At 42.6% G+C, this 23,064-nt stretch overlaps 2 protein-coding genes across 8 annotated transcripts in view; both read left to right on the top strand.

Moving 5' to 3' along the window:
- The window catches only part of trim36 (tripartite motif containing 36), a 28,858-nt gene extending 23,867 nt beyond the window's left edge, over window positions 1-4,991 (top strand). For all 7 annotated transcript variants that reach the window (XM_056419380.1, XM_056419379.1, XM_056419381.1 and 4 more), the window contains 3 exons: window positions 1,213-1,396; window positions 1,987-2,100; window positions 3,001-4,991. In XM_056419380.1, coding sequence (XP_056275355.1) covers window positions 1,213-1,396; window positions 1,987-2,100; window positions 3,001-3,367 — 665 coding nt within the window. In that variant the 3' untranslated portion in view covers window positions 3,368-4,991. The remainder of the gene's footprint in view (window positions 1-1,212; window positions 1,397-1,986; window positions 2,101-3,000) is intronic.
- Window positions 4,992-6,479: 1,488 nt separating this feature from the next.
- ccser1 (coiled-coil serine-rich protein 1) overlaps window positions 6,480-23,064 on the top strand; it is a 132,090-nt gene continuing 115,505 nt past the window's right edge. Inside the window, exons 1-4 of the mRNA XM_056418259.1 lie at window positions 6,480-6,643; window positions 11,993-13,009; window positions 14,849-15,245; window positions 18,590-18,774. Coding sequence (XP_056274234.1) covers window positions 12,026-13,009; window positions 14,849-15,245; window positions 18,590-18,774 — 1,566 coding nt within the window. The 5' untranslated portion in view covers window positions 6,480-6,643; window positions 11,993-12,025. The remainder of the gene's footprint in view (window positions 6,644-11,992; window positions 13,010-14,848; window positions 15,246-18,589; window positions 18,775-23,064) is intronic.

Genomic DNA, 23,064 nt, shown 5'->3' with positions numbered 1-23,064 from the left:
AACTGCATGAGCTAAAGTAATTTAAACAGAACCAACGAAAATTCCAACCTTGAACAAAAGGGAAACATACCTGCAGAAGACAATGAAACACACTTATTGCCTTCTGGTCCGTCTTTGCACTTCCTATACAAACAAAACAACATTTATACAGGGAAAACAGACGTCGGGGCGACCGGATGTGGCCAGACAAACGGCGCCAAAGTGGCTCAATGAGACCGTCACAAAACGTTTACTTTGACCGTTCAAATCACACAACAGCTGGACACCGTGATCGTATCAGCGACCGTTAACGTGTGTAACATAACTGGTCACTTTTCATTAAAGAACAGAGCCAAAACAGTGCGACAATTTTCCACTCGACTCACCGTCAGCAATACCAGACCATTGTGAGGGAGAGACGGACTCAGGAACAGGAAGTGCAATAGATGGAAAGCAATTTCCGCAGGTAACAGAATTGTAAAAATACCGCTAAATTAAATAAAAATGGCTCATTAAAATAAAATTCACAAACACTCAACAATATTGTTGAACAACAAACAAAAATAAAATACAACACATTGAAAACAAGAAATAACAGAATGTATTTCTAACTCCGTTACAAGTGCATCCCAACTAACGTCCCATAAAGCTGTGGCATTGTTGTCTGGTCCAGCAGGGTGACACGACTATTACCATTATCATGATGGCCTAGTTGTTATGATCCCAGACGCATGCAAGTGAGCTGGTTTCTCCCCAGTGTAGACCTCAGATTGAATGGGATGGTTGAGTGAACAGGCATAATCATGTGAGCCTATATGTATCCTGGATTGTTGTAATATTTATAGAAGGCAGTTAATTGAACCTGGATGATGAATATAAATGGAAGCTGCACATAATAAATGAGGACTGGGTTTAATGGCTGGTCTTCATGGTGTGGCGATGAGGATGGCAAGTAGGGTGTTGTGCTTTAACAATGTGCTATATCGCCCTCTGGTGGCAGCTTTCCCCACCTACACAGCGCTAAACCCTTTTATTAAACATCTGCCTTTCGCACAAATAATTTTTTATTCTTGACAATTTAATAATTGTATCCCCATTGAACCCTCTCTGATTTCTTCTCATCATTCTCTTCCCCCACCTCCCTCCTGTGTTTTGTCCACCTTTCTGCCTCATTGCCTTCTCTTCCATGTGCCCCTCCTCTGGCTCATTCACTCCCAACCTCTCCACGTACAGCTTTTGGTTTCCTGTTCAGTGACAAGTGTGGCTTCAGTTCGGATCGCCTCATTCTCAACAAGCGGCGGGACACTGTGGAGAGCGTCGCAAGCATGGCCTTCCTCCTCGCAGCAGAACGTGTGCAGACGGGCAGCTACATTGGCCTAGACTACATCATTGGGGACACGGGCATCTCCCAGGGAAGGTATGCCAAAAACTGACCACACGGGGACGTTGTACAAAGAAGTTGTGTAGTTAATTTGCAACATTACAAGTTACTGTTGCGATGGAAGTCATTGTAAGATGAAGTCTAAAGGAAAGCGGTGCACAAACATTCGCCATTAGAGCTACATGTGGGCAAAAAGGCCAAAGCGCAGGCAGTGTAGCACACAATGTGGAAGCCCCTTGGCATCTTGCACATGAGACTGTCAGTGTATCATGCTGTCTGGATAAAAAATACTCAAGAAGCAGAGATGAAACCTTATTTTTGTGATATGATTATTTAACTGTCATCTCCTGTCCATCCTGGAGAGGGATCCTCCTCTGTTCTCTCTTGAAGGTTTCTTCCCTTGTTTCCCCCTGAAGGGTTATTAGGGAGTTTTTCCTGGTCCGATGTGAGGTTTTGGGACAGGGATGTCTATGTGTACAGATTGTAAAGCACTCCGAGACTAATTTGTGAAATTGGGCTATACAAATAAACTGAATTTAATCTCTTAACTGTCTTTATCAGCATCACCCAGATTTTTGCACCAGAGGTTTTGGAGGATAAATCTAAACATGAGATTCTTTTTCCAGACACTATTGGTCCTTCAAGGTGGAGCCGTACTCCTACATGGTTAAAGTTGGAGTGGCTTCTGAGTCGAAGCTGCTTGAATGGTTTCACAACCCCAGAGACACCAGCAGCCCGAGGTAAGAGCAAGCGCCTGATGTCTCCGCACACGGCACACGGCTTTCCTCTATGATTTGTCCAGTAACAATTTACGTGGTGGAACTGAAACAAGATTTTCCAGATTGTGTTTATCTTTACTTTTGCATATCTGACTGCAGCGCACGCAGACAATCGCAGCACAGACATGAGTGTTTGAGTCGTACCTAATCCAGTGACGTAAGAGAACCAGAATAAACTCGTAAAGAGCTTATTCACACAAAGCCTGCTTTTCTTCCTGCATCGGCTCATGTAAAGAAACATATTTATTTACGCAAATACATTTGAATTCTATGGTGATTGCATAATGTATGCAAGGTGATTAACACCGGGCAGCATTCAAGGAGTCATGAGGTTGAATATTTTTATTTAATTTTTTAAAGGAATAGGTTGGTATAAATAATATTTGTTTTTGTGTACTTGTGTAAAAACCCACTAAGGCTTAACATGACCCTCAAAATTCATTGACTGGAAACATTGATCAAAAAATGTCCACATTCAACTATTTGCCAAAAAGTCACTCGTTTAAATTACTTAAAAATAAAAAATGTGATTATCAATATTTGTCATGTTCTGCTTGTCTTCCTGGGCTGTAAATTGGATGTGACCAAACGTTTGAAGTCAGTTTGTTTTGTGTGTGGAGGTTTTAGGATCTCTACATCCCAAAAGTCTCTGTTGATCACAATTTCCAAATGAATTGAAAAAACAGCAGATGCAATCAAAGTAATAGTTGTAGCTTGAATTTGGGCAGATCATTACACTGCTTTTTATTCTACACAGGATTAGGATTTTGACATTGACGCAAGTTTCAAAGCATTTGATGCAAACTAACGACCTTGTCTCCCTGTGCCCCCTCCTTTCCTTCTTCTGCTTCCTCCCACCAGGTATGACCATGATAGTGGGCATGACAGCGGCAGTGAAGACACGTGCTATGAGCTCTCACAGCCCTTCACCCTCCTCACCTTGGGGATGGGCAAACTCTTCATCCCCAAGTCTTCATCCTCTACTGCCGCCGCAGCAAACGCGGCGTCTGCTGACCCTGGCAACCGCGTGCTCCCCTTGCCGCAGCGCTTGGGCGTATGCCTCGATTACGACGCGTGCCGGGTGTTTTTTTACGACGCCGACACCATGAGGTGCCTTTATGAGAGGCAGGTGGATTGTTCGGGAACAATGTATCCCGCTTTTGGGCTCATGGGCAGCGGAAAGGTCCAACTGGAAGAGTTCACCACCGCTAAGAGACTGACCTTCTGAGGAGGGAGCATGCGAATGCTTTGGGAGCTGCGTCTTTGGCATGTTCTGGGAAGAGCAGATTTTAATGACAGGGTCATGGAGTACTTTCCAAATGGTTGTTTTGAGGGTCAGATGAAGCGGATGTGATCAGGGCCTTCAGTCCTCAATGGGATCTCTTGCAGAGACTGACCTATATACAGTCGGCATGTATGATCCATACACAAGAGTACAACGCTGAATAAGAGTGTCCACATATTACGGTCTTCAGATGGATGGTATGTGAAAGATCTTCTCTGCATACCAAAGTCTACTTGTTAATTGTTTTGGACCTGGTTTTAATTAAGCTATGATCAGCTGTTCATATCGTGGAATTGGCTGCAATTGGTCTGCAGCTACTTTAAGTCTTTATTTTAACGTGAACTGCCTTAGAGCTTACACTTCCTCTTTTGCCAGTTATATGTTCCTGGAATATGTGAGTATTAATTATTTGGTGATCTTTATTTCATGGGCTTCTCTGTAACTATTTGTCTCAAAGTAGCAGCATAGGTTTAGATGTAATCTCGGTGGACCTAAGAGCCTTGTATCTACTATAAAGCTAGCGCCTTTGTGCCTTTTTTCTTTTTTAAAGGAAACAGGTCCTTTAGTTTGCTCGCTGTGGGCATCATTGCACAAGCATTTTGTAAATACTCTATGTGAGTTTTAATTGTCGGTAGTTTTATTACAGGTGTCAAAGTTAATAGTCTTCACTCTGCTTCCCTTTTTCTTAACTTCACACAGAAAACACACCTGTTCCTTGTCAGTTATGTTCAGCTGTTTTTGCACAATATTATGAATGAAGCTTCACATATGATAATCTAACAATCATCACTACCTAGTTCGCTTCTTCACTTTAAATGTCGTAGACACAATCATCTCGGTCACTCTCAAACGCGGTCACCTTTCACTACCATCGGCGTAAATCCTGGAGCAGTTCCTTGGATTTTAAAGCCTCTCACTGTTCGCACGGCGCCGAATGCGACTCATGCACTATAAAATCAGCCGGTACCAGAGCGACGTGTTCGTAGTCGACGTCGGTTGCACAGCTGCAAAGTCCCGAGCAGCCGAAGCGCGTGGGGCGCCGAGGTGCTGACTCAACACTTCACTCTGTGGCCTCGCGGCCTTTTAACAGTTTTAGAACAAACTCTGTTCTTCAGGTTCTTACAAGAAGTGCCATCACAAAACACCGTTCAGTACCTTTTTGTTATTACTGTCAATACCGCTGTCTACTTGCAGACGCAGAGAGGGTAGCGTTGGTGCGTCACTGGGGAGAGCCGCTTCCAGACCGTCACATAAGTCGTTGATTGGCTCTGCCCTCAATGAGTCGATGGTCGAGAGAGAGACGGACCGTCGGCCACACCTGGTTTGTGCATCGACCGCATCGTAGCTGCACATGGAGCCGTTGGTGTTTATTTATGTTTCTGGAGGGTTGAGGTCATCGCCGTGTGTTTTCTCAGGTTTCGGGCCCTCATGCTACCTACCTCTGGCCCTCAGGCCTGGGAAACCGCTCCTCACAGAACGGCTTTTGTTTTTTCAGCGTTGTCCCGAACCGTCGGTTCAATATCGCCGCCTTCTCTTTAATGTCCGATTTTTCAAAATCTTGTTTTTTTTAACTTCCATGTATGTTAATCCAGAATATTATTGTTGGTGAAATAAAGTACATCTTACATGTTTAGTTGGTGTTTGCTTGTGGACTTGAAAGATGTCACTTCTGGTGGATATTATTGTAAGTGGATGTTCTCCTGTTGAGCTTTTCAAATGGTACTAACAAGCTTTTCTTTTGTGGTGTTTATTTAAAAAGTGTTTAAATATTTTGTCTAGTGTGGAGCACAATGCGGGTTTTGGGTTTAAACATTTCATGAATTAATTATTTTACATCTTGAGTGAAATGATGTAGGATTTCTGTGCTTTTAGTCTCACAGGTGTTTCTGTCGGTTACTTTCAGACCTGAACCTTGATTCCTGTAATTTTAAAATTGACAGTTTCAACATCTTTAAAACATGTCTATGCATTTGCAGGTAAAATGTTTTACTTTCTCACAGAATGTATTCCTGCTATTTACAATCAAACCAGTGAATGTTTGTTCCACTGAGTCTTGGCACAGTTTTATAGTCATAGACATCTGATAATTGTTTTTACGACATCTCATCTGAGTTACACACAATATAGAATAATAATTCATCCTAGCCTGCTTTTCATTAAATAATGTACAACCAAATATTTAGCGGGCTGGCTCAATCTAATTCCAAGCTAGCACTTTAAAAATCTGTAGCATGTCAGCCGCTGTTTGGCTCTACAGATGTGTAATGTGTTTGTGTGTGCGCAATCATTATTACACGGGCTGTAGAAAACCGTTTAGACGGACATAATCCTGTCAAGACGAGGTGCGCTTGTTTTTCAAAGGGCTTGTTCTTGGTGCAAAGTTCAACGTCTTCTGAACTCTAAGTTAGTGACTGTGCATTTGTCCTCGTTTGTCTCTGTTTTGGATGTGGTGGGTTCCGTTTGTAAAGATGTCGACATGTTTGCGATGATTCCTGGAGAAGTTACACTTTATAATTTGCTGTGTGGGGATTTCATCAAATAAAACTAGTGTTTTTAAATAATCGTTTGTCTTTTAATGTTCACGTAGTTTTGATGGATCTGCCGGCTGCAGACGGTGAAGCATAAGTCTCATAACGACTTGGCGTTAACGTCCCTTCTATTTTTGCTTTTTGAAATTTAAGTTGGTATGAACATTTTATTTTGTATCTGCAATGCATCGGATGCATGAAGTATGCCTTAGTTTATACGAATATGACATATTTAACATAGCAAATGAAAACATTTGTCTGTTTAGAGATTTAAAGTGATGCCACATCCTTCTCTAGAAGGTTGCAGTGTGGATGATATCTCGTAAAATATGTAAGAATAATCCATTAAAGATGGGCTTGTCCATTAATCCACCTGCCGCAGGATGCTGAGCTGTGGGAGGAGGGAAGAAGAGGAGGAGGAGGACGACGACGTCACGCTGAGCACGCTCACGGCCCGCCGTCGCAACGCGGAAGAGAGAAGGAGGAAGAGAGCCTCCACGTCACTGAGGCGTAATCTCGCCGTCAGTGCAACGCGCAGCGCTACCTCAGTGCGGTTCCGGTGCCGCTGTACACGTCGAGACGTCCTCTCCCCTGGTGACGAAAACTCTCATGACCCACAAAAGCGAAGACAGATTTATATTCCGACGTTTTCTTTCTCCGCACCGAGCGGCGCCGGGAACACCCGCAGAAGGTAACGTAACGTCCGCGGACCGCCGCGTCTTGTCCTCCCGCTGCCGGGCTTAGCCAGTCCGGCTGAAACCACCGGCCGGTGCCCGCCGAACACCGGGTGACCTTTACAGCCCGGGGGGAAGGCGACACGCAGCGTCTGTATCGATATGTTATCGCCATTAGCGCGAGAGAGTTGAGCAGCTAGCCGAGGCTTACGGTCGGCGGCTCACGAGCGCTGTTGACGTCTCTGCTGGACAGTTGCTGGCGTCCCGCTGCTGCTCGCGCAGCCTCCTGTCCGCGGCTGAGCTCGTGCAATCTGACAGCTGGGTATCGCTAAAACGTAAACATAATAATAATTTTAAAAAAGCAACCGAGCCCGTTGAAGAGTTGTACCAACTGTAGTGTAAGCAGCGGGCAGAGGCCCATCCAGAGACTTCTTGATGCTTCACTCTGAGCCCGAGCACTGATCCGTACACGCGTCCACGAGATCACCAGCTGCTGGACACACAAGACACATATTGCAAAGCTATTATTCTAGTGTGCACCATGAAACTGCGATACATCATATTCATATAATATGACTTCACATCACAACAGGGAAGTGAGTGTGTTCATCATGTGCACATCTGTGTGTATATCAATTACAACATTCTCATGTGTAGATGTGTGTTATACTTTTAAATCTCCTGTATATTTGACTTTTTTCTCTGTGGCATGTGTGTATTGTTTTTTGCTTGGGTTTCTTTTTTAAAATCCGCACCTGCAATGCACGTGTTGTCAAAGTCTTGTGTTTTCTTTAACGTACAGTGGGTTTCTCTCCGCTACTATGGTGTTCATTGGTCACCCACGTGGTATTAAATTCAGTTTATTTTATTACAAATTAGCCTCAGCGGGCTTTACAATCTGTAAACATACGACATCCCTGTCCCAGGACCTCACAACTCCCAAAAAATAGAAAAAAAATTTCACGGAAAAAAAAAGAAGAGACCTTCAGGAGAGCAACAGAGGAGGATCCCTCTCCAGGATGGACAGAAGCAATAGATGTCATGTGACCAGAATGAAGCATTATAGAGTTACAACACATGCCTTGAGTATGACAGAGTGTATGGATAGTTCGTATTATAGACCACGATCCAGACCTCCGTGATCCATCAGGCAGATGGAGGTAGAGAGGAGGAGTGGGCGGGGCATAGCAGGGCCATGGCATCAGACCCAGCCAGGTCCAATGGACCCTATGAGACGTGAAGCCAAAAGGACTCCGGAGAGGAAGCAGAGTTAGTAATGTGCAATGGAGAGAGATAGAAATTCATCCAAAAATAGAGAGAGAAGAGGAGATAGGAGCTCAGTGTATCCTAAACGTCCCCCAGCAGCTATAAGCCTATAGCAGCATATCCAGGGGCTGGACCAGGTGAACCTGATTCAGCCCTAACTAGAAGAAAAAAACCAACACACCTTCTAAAAGCAATTCCCCTCCCGGGCTCAAACGAATACCTCACTTTTGTCGAGCCACTGCGTTACATAACTGACATTTGTTTAAGTAATCTCAAAATACCACATTAGTCATCAGGAAACCATGAAAGCTTATAACAAGCATGCTGTTTTGTGTGTTCGGCCAGGAGTACGTACAGCAGCCCAGTTTTGCCTAATATAAAATCTTCCATTACATGTATTAGTAGATTGTGCTTTGCATATAATTTGTAGTTGTTTTGAAAAGATCTCTATGGAGAACCTGTTATATAGGAAACGCCCAGTTACACCCCACGCACACCTCTTTATTCTTTCAAACCGACAGATAATCGTGGGGCAATGTAAACATGCACTGAAAGACGATTCTGGACCACACACCGGCCTCCTGACGCAAACTAAGCAGCAGAATTAACGACTTGTTTTCTGCACATGCTGTGATCATCAGGAGCACAGCAGGGGGCTCCTCTGAACTCTCATATACATGGATGTCTAAGCAATGCATTACCAACATACTTTGTGTATTGTTTGTGAAAACTCACATCACAACACTGATGTGAGTGGCACCACAATCAAATAGGAACGGTGCAAACACCATCACCTTCAGAGAAGTCATAAAATGACATAAACCACATACAATCTCACGTACGAGCAGTCAGAAGATATATGTGAATATATAAATAAATCAAAATATGTATACAGTATATATAAATTTATATATATATATTTATATATATATAAATATATTAATTTATATATATATATATATATATATATATACATATATTTATATATATATATTCCCGTTAATACTGTCACATGTTCATCTTGTGGCCATGAATTGGTTGTATCTTGAGGGCTCCTCGGGGTCGCAGCATGGTGGTAAAGTGGACGGCACTTTGGCTTCGCAGCAAGAGACTCATGGTTTAATGAATTAAACATTCAGAAATAATAATACAAAAAAGAGTTGTTTAGTGTTAGTCCACTCTGATTGTGTTTCATTTATCAATTATTAAAAGTTGAAGTCCGACACACAGCAAAAAATCAAATGGTGTCATTCAACGCAGCAGCACTTTCTCTACCTGCAAAGGGAAGAGGAACTGAGATGATTTGCTTCTCTACCACAGGTGGAGCAGTGAGGAAATGAGCACCTGCATCGGTGCAGGCCTCCCTTTCCCACTCTATTATTTTTATTTTTGTGAGCTTAAACGTGGACAGGCTGCACTACACGCGAGTTAGTTGCCCGCTATCTCATCACGAGTTTGTATTCTGCTGGACACCCAGACGCCATTTACGAGACTTTTCTCATGACCCGATTGGTTCGAGGTGTCTTCAGTCTCTGTTAATCTGTTGTTGACCCTGTCTTCATGAGGCAGGTCAGCGTGCCACGGCCTGGTCAAACGTCTGCCACTAAGCTGAGCGCTGCTGAACTGCTGACTCGTCAAAAAAAACACAAACGAAAAGGGAATTCTCAAATGTTTTTCAAAATGTTTGACGCGGTGACTGACCTGCAGTCATTTTGAACTGCACAGACCGAATGACGTGATCCAGGACAGACGGCACAGAGTATGACCGCATTTTGGGATGAGTGTATATCAATTTGATTGTTATTACTGTAAAGGATTTTTGGGCTTTTTTATTTTTTTACCCTTTTTATGTTTAACGCCGGGATACCTTTGTGTAAAAATAGAAACTGCATCACGGTTCATTTGCAACTTGATCACATTGACTTTGAAGCATGTGACTCACTCATAAGCCACTTCACTAAAGGGCGTTAATGAAAGCTCATTACAACAGCGGCGCTCACAGAGGCAGCTTCGTCAACATTACAAAGACGACCTAGTCACTGTTTGGCCAATTCATTTGCCAGAAAATAATGAAAACGTGAGTATTTACCACAATAAATGTCTCCGTTTTCATCTGTGACTCAACGCTTAGAAGCAGTGAGACAATACGTTTTAATTTCAATTTATTTTCAAGAGCTCGCTAATTGTGAAATGTACAAAGACCTTCTGTTCGCGTAGATTCGTTGAGGCAGTGATGGAGCGTTACAATCTCAAGTCTTACTCTCAAAGGCACTTGATGCAAGTCGATGGTTAGTTTTCCAAATGTATCCGAGCCACAGGCCGGGATCTTAATGCTCGGCGGAACTTTTCGCAGCTCTTTTTAAAATTATTTATCATGGCTCTTTTTATTTAGAGGGTAACCTTTAAATTGGACTCCCGCTCTGATTTCTTTATTTTCTTTGACATGTTTTACTTTCAAGTCAGTAACTGATTACCTTCGCATTGAAAATGCGGAAGGTTATGCTTTGATCGCCGTGTATTTATTTATTTCTTTATTTGTATGCGTGTTACTCGCATAACTAAAAAAGTATTAAACCGAATCGCATGAAATTTGGTGGGATGATTGGTTATTATCCGGGGACCATTTGATTAGATTTTGGGATTGATCGGGTCAAAGGTCAAGGTCATGAAAAGGTCAAAATCTGCTTTTTACCATAGAAAATTTATATCCAATTGGCATACAACTAATGCCAAAATGTTCATAATTCAATGCCCAATCTTGTGGTATGCGAAGGTATGCGCTCTACCGAGTGCCCATTCTAGTTTATTATGCAATTCATACACAACACGCTTGGCAGCACAAAGTAGCCGCACTGTATCAGAAGCACTTGTTGTGTTTGAGTTGTGAGCAGCTCTGCAAACACTCACATGACTGGAGTGAGTACTGGGCGGGTTGCCTTTTGGATTTTGTCTCTTTTCCTCTCCCTCTGGGTCAGTCGTGTCTCGTCGTCACGTGATTTAACTGTCAGATAAATGTTAATTGTAAAATGTGGCACGTCAAAGAGAAATCAGCCCTCCAGCTCTCATGGCTGTATTAATCATTAAGCGTGAGCAGACTTTCTTTTGAACTAGAATGTACGATCTTTGGGGCTTAAGATCTGTGTGCTGAATGTTGAGCTTTGCTCCGGATGCATGTTGATTTGTACCTCATCACAAATATATATAAAACTAGAACGGGCACTCGGTAGAGCGCATACCTTCGCATATCACAAGATTGGGCATTGAATTATGAACATTTTGGCATTAGTTGCATGCCAATTGGATACAAATTTACCGCACTATGGTAAAAAGAAGATTTTAACCTTTTCATGACTTTGACCCGATCGATCCCAAAATCTAATCAAATGGTCCCCGGATAATAACCAATCATCCCACCAAATTTCATGCGATTCAATTTAATACTTTTTTACTTATGCGAATAACACGCACGCACGCACACAAATACACGGCGATCAAAACATTACCTTCCGCATTTTCAATGCGAAGGTGAACATCACTGTGTTGTCCCTTTTGTTTGGATTGGAGGGAGGTTTTGGGTTAAGCATTTAAAAAATGATTCTCGTCATGCACGGACCTACCAGAAACCGACGAATCTCCAATGTGCTCCGTATTGTCAGAGTAGATAATAACCATGTGACCGCTATGCAAAAATACAAAAAATACTTTCGATAAACAGTTTTCCTCACACAAACCTCACAGGGATACTTATAATGAGAGTCCAGGAGCAACAGGGTAAACAACACTGTTTTTGTTGACACATGAATCCCAACGCCTGACTAGCAGAAATCTCTCTCTCACGACACCTTCATTTGCAACAGATGCAACAAATTGTTCTGACTCATTCGGGCGCGGGGAATGAGATCTGCTAATGTGAGACGTCTCACCTTCGACAGTCTGTACGCTGAAGCTCCTCTTATTCATATTATTAGAACAAGATTTAGCTTGGGGTAGATAAAAAAAAAAAAAATCGAATCTTTTTGGCCATGTTTGAGCTTCTTCTGCCTCTGTGTTGAAAGTGAATTAACGTGGCTGTGTTGTTGTTGTTTGTTGCTCCCTCACAGTGCCCCCCCCCCCCCCGTTGCCTCGGCTTCTAAATGGGTGAATCGGGGTCACGCCGCTCCACACTTGTGTCCCGCCTGCCGATCTTCCGCCGCAGCAGCAGCAAGCGGCAGGACTCCCTCCCCTCCTCTCCGTCGTCAGGCGGGCAGAGCAATGGCGTCCACACCTCTTCGCCCTCCAGCACCAACTCCAGCTCCGGCAGTACCGGGAAACGCCGGAGCCTTTTCCGAGCCCCCTCCCTCAGTTTCTCGGCGAAACGGAACAGTGATCCACGCGCCCATCCCATCAACCTGAACCTCACCCCCCCGCTGACGCAGAGCACCGACGCGAATGGGAATAGCCAGCAGACGGGAACAGGAGTCAGCGAGGGTGTCGGGCGGCCCAAGTCCCGCCACTCGTTTGGGTTCGGCAGCCACAAGCAGAAGAAGATCACGCGCTCTCAGACCGAGGATTTTGAAAAAGTGTCCTCTTCCTCCTCCACAGCCAACCGGAATGTGTTCATTAAGTGCATCAGCGGCTCGGGGGCCAACGAGGGCGACGACTCTGGGTTCCTCGACGACTACAGCGGCGGGGGGGGCAATCACGCCAAGCGGTCGTCACGGAAGAAGCAGCTGCTGCCCAAGTCGTTCTCAGCTCACCACCGCTTCTCCCGGACCTCGGATCACCACAGACCTCCAGAAGTGACTCTGGAACCCCCGAGCGCCACCATTATAGCTCCTCCGGGGCCAGGGGTGGTCACCCCAGGGTCGTGGTCAGGAGAGTTGCCGGGTGCCGGGGGTGAAAGCTCGCTCCAGTCCCCGATGGTATCAGAAGACCAGACCACAGCCATCACCCCGTCAGAGTTCATCCCCATCACAGAGGACTCTGCATCCGAGGTGGATGCCCTGCCAACCCCCAGCCCCGGACCGGGTTTCCACCCAGGGTCTTCCTCCGTGCCTCTGCTGCCTGTTGACACGGCTCCTCCGCCTGAACCCCCACCTGCTCCCGAGAGCTTCAGCGTGGCTGCCTCCACCTCCCAGGTAGTTTGCTTCTTTTACATTCTTTAAAAAAAGAAAGAAAGCTCGTTGAATCATCTGCGGTGCTTTTGAATCAGTCGGGTTGATCAGTGCAGACAAACACGATGCTTCATGTTAAAATGTTGCTTGTGCAACTGAACACATTTCATGAGAAAAAAAAGCAACATTTTGACTAATATCTGGACAATAAATCTTTCTGCTTGTAAACATACCAGCAGGAATTTATTAGTAAACGTATTGCGTCATCCGTGCTTCAGGAACAGACAATTCCACCACAAGTTGGACATGATGTCAAGTTGTTCTTGACATAATGAAAGAACAAAAAAAACAAAAAAAACATAAAAGAGGAATATTTATAACCACTGTGGAATCTGTGAAATGCAGCATGAAGATTGAACGCCACGCATGAAATGTCCTTTCATTGAAAGCGCTCCGGCATGAAAAATAAAACCCTCACGTGTCAGAACTGCCCTCCACATTTTACACCTGTGTGTTCACAACGTTTCCTCCTTCAAAGACTTTTCTATTTCGAGGAGGAACCAGACCTGGCAATTTGTAAAACATTCTTCTTTTCTGAGAAGTGGTCTTTGTAAATGTTCGGAAAAGGGCAGGCACTTTCTAAAAAATGCTTGGCGTGCGAGTGGATGAACCATCTGTCATCAAACATAATACTCTACGGCTCAATGAATACATAATATTGTCAAGTTGGGATAGAACTGATGCTATAGAAGCATCTCCACTCGCCTCTTCAGGAGCTGCCATTGTGGTTTAAAGCAGCGGTCCCCAACCTTTTTTGAGCCACGGACCGGTTCCGTGTCAGAAATTATTTTCACGGACCGGCAATATAAATGACATAATAAATATGACGTCATACAATTATACGAAGGGCATAAAGTGCCAAAACTACAACTCATCATTACGCCGAATTAGTGTGAGCCGTGCGCTTGTTTACCTGCAACGAGCCGCTAATGGAGACGGCGACACAGACGTGTGTTTGGTCCGCTGCTCCGAACCGAGTTCTGGTCGCTGTCATTAGAACACCGGCAGAGTTGTTGTGTGAAATGTCCCTTAAGGCCACCGTCCTTTGCATCTCGAACACATTTTCTTCTAGCTCGGACGGGCTCGATTCACCGGGTGGGTTTGTTTACAAATGGGTTGCAGGTCTATTCTATTGCAGTCGGGTCTTTTGTGGTTGGAGTACCGCTCAAACTCTTTTAAAAGCCTCTTCCACCCGGTCAACGTCTGAAACATGTAGAATATTCCGCTGTTCACTCGCCCACACAGCAGCGACTTTATCGGCCAACTTGAAAACAGTTGTCATTTCCCTGAAGTGACAGAATTCATTGAGCAGGTTGAATATGTTTTAAGATTCTTTGTCACTGAAATGTGCCGCCAGCAGAGGGTTCGGCGCGTGAGACTCGCCTGCAGCGATAAACCCGAACTTTAAGACTCCTGAACGCGGCTCAGACGTACACACGGGTGTATCCGGTCCTTTTTCAAAATAAGATATTTTTCCGACTGATAATAAAAAAAAGAATTACAACTTTTTTTATTCACTTTTTTTTCGCGGCCCGGTTCCAACCAAGCCGTGGACCGGTACCGGGCCGTGGCCCGGGGGTTGGGGACCCCTGGTTTAGAGCAGCTGCCAGCTGATTGGTTCGTGCACTGGCTTGCCGGCCGAAGACACGAATACCCCCTCCTCAATGTGTGCTCAAGTGGGTTCCCTTGTGTGTAAACTCTTTGCCTTGTTGGAGTCCACCAATGCTCTTGTATTACATTGTAAAATGCCCCGTTCTGTTTTTGTTGTTATAACACATTCTCTCCCACATGTCCTGTGTTCAGGTTTTCTTCACTGCAGCCCAGTCCAGCGGCGAGAAACTTTTAATCCCCGACACCAGCACAGCGAACAACACCGACTACGAGACGGCCATTTCCCTCTCGGAGCCCGAGACGGCGGCGCCCTGCCTGCCTCTGCGGGAACAATCACTGGAAGAGAGGCAGGAAAGAGAGGAAGAGAGAAAGGAAGCGCAGGATGAGGTGTCAGCAAAGGAGAGGATGGAGCTGGTGGAGGAGAGGAAGGCCAGCTGCCGCAAAGAGAGCACGAGCGAGAGCGAGGCCTGCCACTCCAACCCAGAGCAGTCGGAGCGGAGGGCGAGAAACGTGCGCTCCATTCAAAAAGGAGGAAGCTTCTGTGGCTGCCACGAACCGAGGTCCTCTCATCTGAGGAAGCCACACGCAGGTATGGAACTCGTCCCAACACAGGTTTACACGCACAGACAAAAACATGGGCACAAATAAAAGAGGGACTCTAAAGAAAGGACCGTTTGGTGTCCCGTCTGCGTGTTGAGAGATGCTCCTCATCTCATATTATGCATCTTTCACTCCTTACCACGAGCTCGAAGCGGCTTTTAAAATATAAATACAACTTTTTATTTTACATTAAAGCAATAATTAAGTATTTAAATACAAATAGATGAACTTATTTCCTAATCCTTGGAATTGTGTGTTTTACCAAAAACAAAGTCAAAGTATTTATGCTCCCGCATGATAACTCTGACACACAGAAAGACACAAACGTGGCCTCTTTACTTGTTTGACATTCTTTTGTGAAGTCATGAAATTCTCCTCCAGGTATTTCAAAGCGGTTTTGACTTCGATGTGTGCGGCCATTTTCTTTCTTTCAATAATTTTCTTTTAAGTTTTTCCAAGTTACACCAGACAACAAAAAATAACAAAGAATAAATATAAATGAAATTACAGCGTGCGGCAATTTTCAATATTTTAATATGTATACATTCTGTGTCTAGATGCTTTTTTCCTCATTAATTATTTTGCTCTGCTTATTTACTAACTTAAAACACTTCGGATATGAATTACATTTACCCAAATTTAGTTTACCCGAGAGTTTCGGTGATGTTTTCTTCAAAAATATTCATAATAATCTCTATCAAAACGAGTTTCATGGTAAAAACATTTCAAAGGAGTCTGAAGTGATGCCGCTCGAGGCTCCTTCACCGCGGCAGAGTTTTATTACCTCCTCAACGCTGAACAAGTGAACAAGTGTGAACGACAGCGTATCCAGTAGAGAGAGCCAAGCGTTCATTACGGAGCCTCGAGGACATTCCCACAGGAAACTGGTAAGTGGAGGTGGTGCAAACTGGGCTAATCATAATCAAAGTATTCTTATCCCCTTGCCTTCCTCGGCTCGTTTCCACTTGACGATGACTACTTTGGAGCACGCCACGTTTCTTTACAAACTCCAAATTCATTGTGAAATAAAGAAATAGAAAATTCTGATAAAAGTTGAGGGTATTTCCAAACGTGAAAAATATTACAAGAAAGTAAAATACACCTTGAAATTGTTTTATTTGAATCTCTTGTATCTGTCACTTCTAGCAGTAACTCTGAGAGTTCATCTGAAAAACGATGCCAATAAATCAATGAAAGCAACATTGAAAGAGATAATGGACGCCGTCACACCTCATTATTATAGAAAGTGCTCTGGAAAACCTTAAGAGTTCCTCTTGCCTGGAAAACAGGAATGGATCAACAGCGAGCGTCACCTCAAGAGGACGCTTACGTTCTCATACGTGTTTCCCTTTGGCATCACTCAAACACAATTAACAGTCGAGACATTCCTGAATTTCTGTTCGTCAAAATATGGATGACTGGATGGCAGCTCACTTCCAACAATAACATTTCGTTGTTGAATTAAGCTGCTCATAAACTACGGAGACAGTCACGCCTCGTTAGTCACACCTCGGCACTTCCTTACTGACGGTGTTTGTTAGGTCTGTGGCGACTCGTCCTTCGAGCAGCACACCCGAAATTACAGAAACGGGTTTTGAAAAATTAAGAAACGTCTCCAAAGATAAGATACATGCTCCGTTTGTACATCACCGAAAACAGTAGAACATGCTTTCATCTCGTCGTCTCTGGGTTTCTGTCGCTATATCTGTTACCTGCGTGAACTCCACCTGTCACACAGTTTATCCAGAGCTCTGCAGACAGATTATTGAGTCCATCTTGGAGGTCTCGTCATATCATTTCAATCTAAGCGTCGCTAAACTGGATTCCCATTACGTTTAATACATTTCTGATTCATTGGCCATTCATTGTCTCACAGAACATATTAATATATGTTTTAACCCCTCACAGCCCGGCCGATAAGTGCCTCCTTCACACTCACTTTTTACAAGATGGCCTACAGCTAACAGTGTTTTCTTTTTCCATTATCGTATAATTCATGTTTTGTCTTTGTTTTGTTTGATGGTGTTTTATTACAAATAATGTTTCATTACATAGTTACATTGTGCTTGTTTTAGTCACATCATTTTTGTCTTTTTATAGGCCCTTACCATATAATTGGCACATTTTTCTGTTTTAAATAGATATATTGATACGTGATTCATCCCCTGGGGAAATATTGTGGAATATAAGACCTTATTATTTTTATTGGCATTCTATCTACTATAAATTACACCATTAGCTGTTTTATACAAGATCATCTCTATATATTTGCATCTTATTTGTTATTCAAAGGTATTTCACTTGCTTTATTTTGCACTTTTCTCTCCATCTGTTTATGTATCGGCTCAGTGCTGCTTGACATAAATGCTCTCATGACACGTGTTGTTTATTTTGTATTATTCTATAAATCTTTTAATCTATACATAACTTTGTGCTTAAGCTTGAAAAGTGCAATATTAATACAATTATTACCTACCTGTTTTAAAACAGATAGGGCTTGTCTGTTGGACTCCACAAAAACATAATTTGAATATTTTCATTTTTGCAATTAGCGTCACACACCTCTAGTATTTGGGCCCCGGGTCTGAAGTTACTTTCTTGTTGAAACGGACCGAGCTGCTAGTAGAATATTTGAATAGACAAGGAGACAAGGAGACAAGGAGACATGGTAATGTCTGTTTGGTTTTGCTCAGTGCGAAGCCAAAACAGTGCAAATAAACATCATGTTTGTTCAGAGTGAGTTCACAATAACAAAGACAAGGAGACACATACATACATATAGGGGAAGCTGTGTGTGTGTCTCTGTGTGTGTGTGTGTGTGAGAGCGAGCGAGCAAAAGAGGAAGAGAGAAAAAGTTTGGCATGAAGTGAAGTGGTGTTTTTAAATAATGTCCTATAACCTTTCGCTTCACGAGATGACGTAGGACTGTGTGTTTTGTCTATTTATTATCACATTGGAGCAATCCAGCAATGCTCTGTTGGCGTGACATCTCACATTCATTCTCTTGTTGTGTTACACAGCAAGCTTGTTTATACAACTTTATTATTACAAACGTAGGTCATAATTGCATTTTATCAAAAGCAATATGGCTGAAGAGCTTCACAAAGGGAAGAGGTGACTCAATTTGAAATGTCCTATAATTAAGAGCTGCTTTCTCATTACATTTTCATTCAAAAAAAGGTTCCAACAGGAAATGGGGCTGACTGCCGCTATTTGGAAATGTCATACAAATATGATTATGTCTCTTTTCTGTGGAATCACTGTTGGAACAGTTTCTCCTTGATTCTTTTATCTCTGACTGGCTTCCTCTCGGTATGTGCTCCTTCTCTCCAGCCTCCATGTGCAGCAGTGTCAGCCCCTATCACGAGGTGATGCGGATGGAGAGGCGTCTTCGCTCCTCGTCTGAGGGGGCCGGCGGGCCTCGTATCCATGGAAACCAAAGAGATGCCCCGGGCATGGAGGGATGTGGTCTGCTCAAACACAGAAACAACTCCTCATCGTCCAAACTGGGAAGTCTGGTAGGTTTTGAGCTGTGTGTGGGATTTTATACATTAGTTCAGAGCCCCGAGAGTATACCATGAATACATAGTGTGTGTATGCAACGTCTTCCATTTAAGATGTTGAGGTCACACACACACACAGTTTAGCAGTTTCTTTAGGTTGCTTTGTAGTCACACTTAACACTCTGCATATATACAGGACTGTCTCAGAAAATTAGAATATTGTGATAAAGTTCTTTATTTTCTGTAATGCAATTAAAAAAACAAAAATGTCATGCATTCTGGATTCATTACAAATCAACTGAAATATTGCAAGCCTTTTATTCTTTTAATATTGCTGATTATGGCTTACAGCTTAAGAAAACTCTAAAATCCTATCTCATAAAATTTGAATATTTCCTCAGACCAAGTAAAAAAAGAAGATTTATAACAGCAAAACAAAATCAAACATTTGAAAATGTGTTTCCAGGTGTTTCGAGTTAATTAGACGATTCAAGTGATTTGTTTAATACCCTACTAGTATACTTTTTCATGATATTCTAATATTTAGAGATAGGATATTTGAGTTTTCTTAAGCTGTAAGCCATAATCAGCAATATTAAAAGAATAAAAGGCTTGCAATATTTCAGTTGATTTGTAATGAATCCAGAATGCATGACATTTTTGTTTTTTTAATTGCATTACAGAAAATAAAGAACTTTATCACAATATTCTAATTTTCTGAGACAGTCCTGTATATATATATATACACAATTGACCACAATTGTAATCAGCTTCTCACACATACACACACACACACACACGATAGAGTCTTGTGTCTAATCTCAACCGGTGGCCCCTGGCCATGAAAGTGTTCCGGCACACCCTGGGAAAAAACATTTGCTAAATCCGGTTTGTTGAAATGAATTGTGCCAGTTTACACAGAGCGAGGGCAATTTAATTAAAGATTCTCGGAATCTCAGACAACGACTTCTCTGAAACTCATTTTGAGACAAGTTATTTGAATGGAGCTAAGCGAGAAGTTCCGGTGCTCTGACTCAACAAGCCGGCACCTCACGTCTTAACAGATATTCAACGACTCGTGGGAAACAGGAGAATGTGTAAATAATACTGTAAGAGTGAACAAACACTCGGTGAACATTGAAAACTGTCGAAGGCAAAGTACTGAAATGTACTTCAGTGTGACTGTGAACGGGTAAAGTACTTTAAAAAACTTCTTCAGTCGTCTGTATGATTTAAGAAGTTTGCCCTGTTTTTACTTTTTTTGTGCAAAGCCACGTTAGTTTCTGGGGATCGGCTCTAGCTACTATTGTGTATTCTTTGGTTTTCTTACAACACACACGAGGAAGCTCTGTGGACGAAAAGCTAGTTTAAGTCAATCCCATTAATTTCGCCAGGAACTATCGGTGTTAAAGGGATTAAAAAGGGCAGGGATGAACACCGTTGTTTGCTATACACTTTATGCACCCTCTTCTTGGCTCACACTTCACCACACGTGGAGTCATCTCTTCCTTTCCTTCCTCGGGCCCTTGGAGGGCCGTTCACGGGCTGAAGTTGTGCAGAAAACTTCGGGATATCAAATTAGGTACCACAACTTCTCTTTCTTTTAGCTTGACAAAACGCGTCCAAAGCTCGTGAGCTCGTCTTGACCGATACATCTGAGACTTCTTCTTTGAGGCAAGGCACAATTATTTATAGAGCATATTTCAGCAACAAGGCAATTTAAAAAGATTTACATCAAAAGCATCGAGACAAAGTGCCACAGTAACACATCGTAAAAGGACATAAAAAATACAATTAAAGCAGTCATTCAATTCCCAGAGCATAGAGAATAAAAAACAAGCCAGAGTAGAATAAGAGGGCAAGAAAACACATGAATAAAAGTTACAGCGCAGTGTGAGAAACGATCGAATAAAAGGCAGCAACAAGCATCAAAGTCTTCAGCCTAGATTATAAGTAAATAAACAACGTAAACCCGTGAGGGAATGAATAAAAGGAATGTAAAACGCGGGTCATAGTTAGTGACATAAGCACCAGTTCAGAGCCTACTAGAGCGCAGCGGGCCAAACAGTTAGATCTGTTTGCTGCTTCATTACACCGAAGACAACATCTAACTATCAAAAAGCAACAAAAAGATCAGGTTTGCAATAAAAATACCTCGTCTGTTGAATTCCCAGATATGGACTGTGTGAAGCTGAAGTACGGCTGTGTTTGCTTGAGCTGTTCGGTGATCTCATTCCGGTTGTTCTTGTTCTTCGGATACCCCTTTGGGACACTGTGAGACATTTTACTTCACGAGCATATACTTTTGTTCGTTGCTCATAAGTTTCTGAGTGACAGCCGTGACGATGTTTTGGCAGGCTAACGGTGATTACATTCAATTGCAGCAAAAACTTTACAAGTGTTCAAGAACTTCTTTCTCATCTCTTGAAGTTGGATCGACGTAGACGGCGAAATAGTTCCAGTGTAATCCACTTTACTCTGACGGCTCGCGCTCATCAACCGTCGCTCGGCAGCTCGACGGCGTTGTAACGAGGCCGCCTTTCACGTCCTTGAGGCTGATTGCTCCCTGGAAAAGGCTCGATGTCATAAACGACACTTGTATTAATCATGGAGCAGACAACGAGTCACTTCCTCCCCCAGACAGACTGTTGGCTCCTGAATCCAAAAATAATAAGGATGTTTGTATGTTATTGGTGTTGAATGCTGACTTTGCTCAAAGGCATCATGGCAGCCATATATATTTTACACACAATAAATCACATCAAATTTGTAATTATTTTCTCTGATGCTGCGTCTGTTAATGCCAACTGGTCACACAGTAGAGCTCCAAGAGCCGAGGAGATACATGTTTTTTTTCTTTCTTATACAGGACTGTCTCAGAAAATTAGAATATTGTGATAAAGTTCTTTTGCAATTAAAAAAATTTCATCATTCTGGATTCATTACAAATCAACTGAAATATTGCAAGCCTTTTATTCTTTTAAAACTCAAATTCTCTAAATATTAGAATATCTTAAACAAAACTCGAAACCCTGGAAACACATTTTCAAATGTTTGATTTTGTTTTGTTATAAATCTTTTTTTCAAATTTTATGAGATAGGTTTAGAGTTTTCTTCAGCAATATTAAAAGAATAAAATATAAAGAATAATACATCACCATTTGTGGTGTAAAAAAGAAATATATACATATATACATATATATATATATTATAATTATCATGTTTGAATCATAAAAACATTTGATGGGAATTTAGGTAAATGCGCAATTAATGTGGTTCTCAACAGTATGTGCTGCATATCCTTATCAACAATAATCTGCATTAATTTAACATATTTTTCATGAATTCAGGAAAAAAAAAATTCTGTTCACACCACTTCGGTTCTGAGAATACTAGCATGCTCACACACACACACACACACACACACACACACACACACACACACACACACACACACACACACACACACACACACACACACACACACACACACACACACACACACACACACACACACACACACACACACACACACACACACACACACACCTTCTAATATTGCATCCGATGGTAAACACTCATTATAACTGGGTATGTTTCATACATTATGGTGAGTAGATCCAGTTACGTTCTTGTTCATACTCTGTTCTTTTTTAAATCATTGAACAATGTAGAGGCAAATCAATTATAAGTGTATTTGGAATGAATGGAGGTAATAGTCAATTAGGGGCTCATTAGCTTTTAGAGAGGAACAAGAGTCTGCAGGACTCCATCCCTCGAGGATTGGAAGTGACTACCTCTGCTCTAGCAACGGATGTTTCTTTTAATCCACTGAAACTTTGTAATCCTCCGAAGCAATGTCGCTGAAGAGCTCATGGACCATCCTTTGAATAGCTTTTTGATCATGTCGGAGCAGTCGGGTGGTCATTCAATTTAATTGCACCGTGCTAATGTGCAGTCATAACTTAATCCAATGCCTTGTTCGAATGTTCACTCCCAAATGTGAGGCTCTATTTAGTTAAATATACTTTATAGTAACCAAGATTCATCAGCTCTAGGTTTCTCAACTGCATACCATCTTTTGTGACCATTTTCATTTGGACCGTTGCAGATAAAGTACATATGTAACTGGTGGCTGGGGTGTGGTTAGGCTCAGCTGTGGAGGTGTGTGGGGCAGTGGCTCAGGGAACAGGTGCTAGGAAGAGGCCTAATTGGCCTCAGCTGTAGGGAATCAGGTTGATTGTCTCTCTCCTGTAAGAGAGATGGAGGGAAGAGAACGGCAGAGCAGACACTAAATAAAGGGGG

This window comes from Pseudoliparis swirei, chromosome 7 (assembly GCF_029220125.1).
Source record: "Pseudoliparis swirei isolate HS2019 ecotype Mariana Trench chromosome 7, NWPU_hadal_v1, whole genome shotgun sequence".
In the NCBI taxonomy this organism is placed as follows: domain Eukaryota; kingdom Metazoa; phylum Chordata; class Actinopteri; order Perciformes; family Liparidae; genus Pseudoliparis; species Pseudoliparis swirei.
This window is presented reverse-complemented; position numbering and strand designations above follow the sequence as displayed.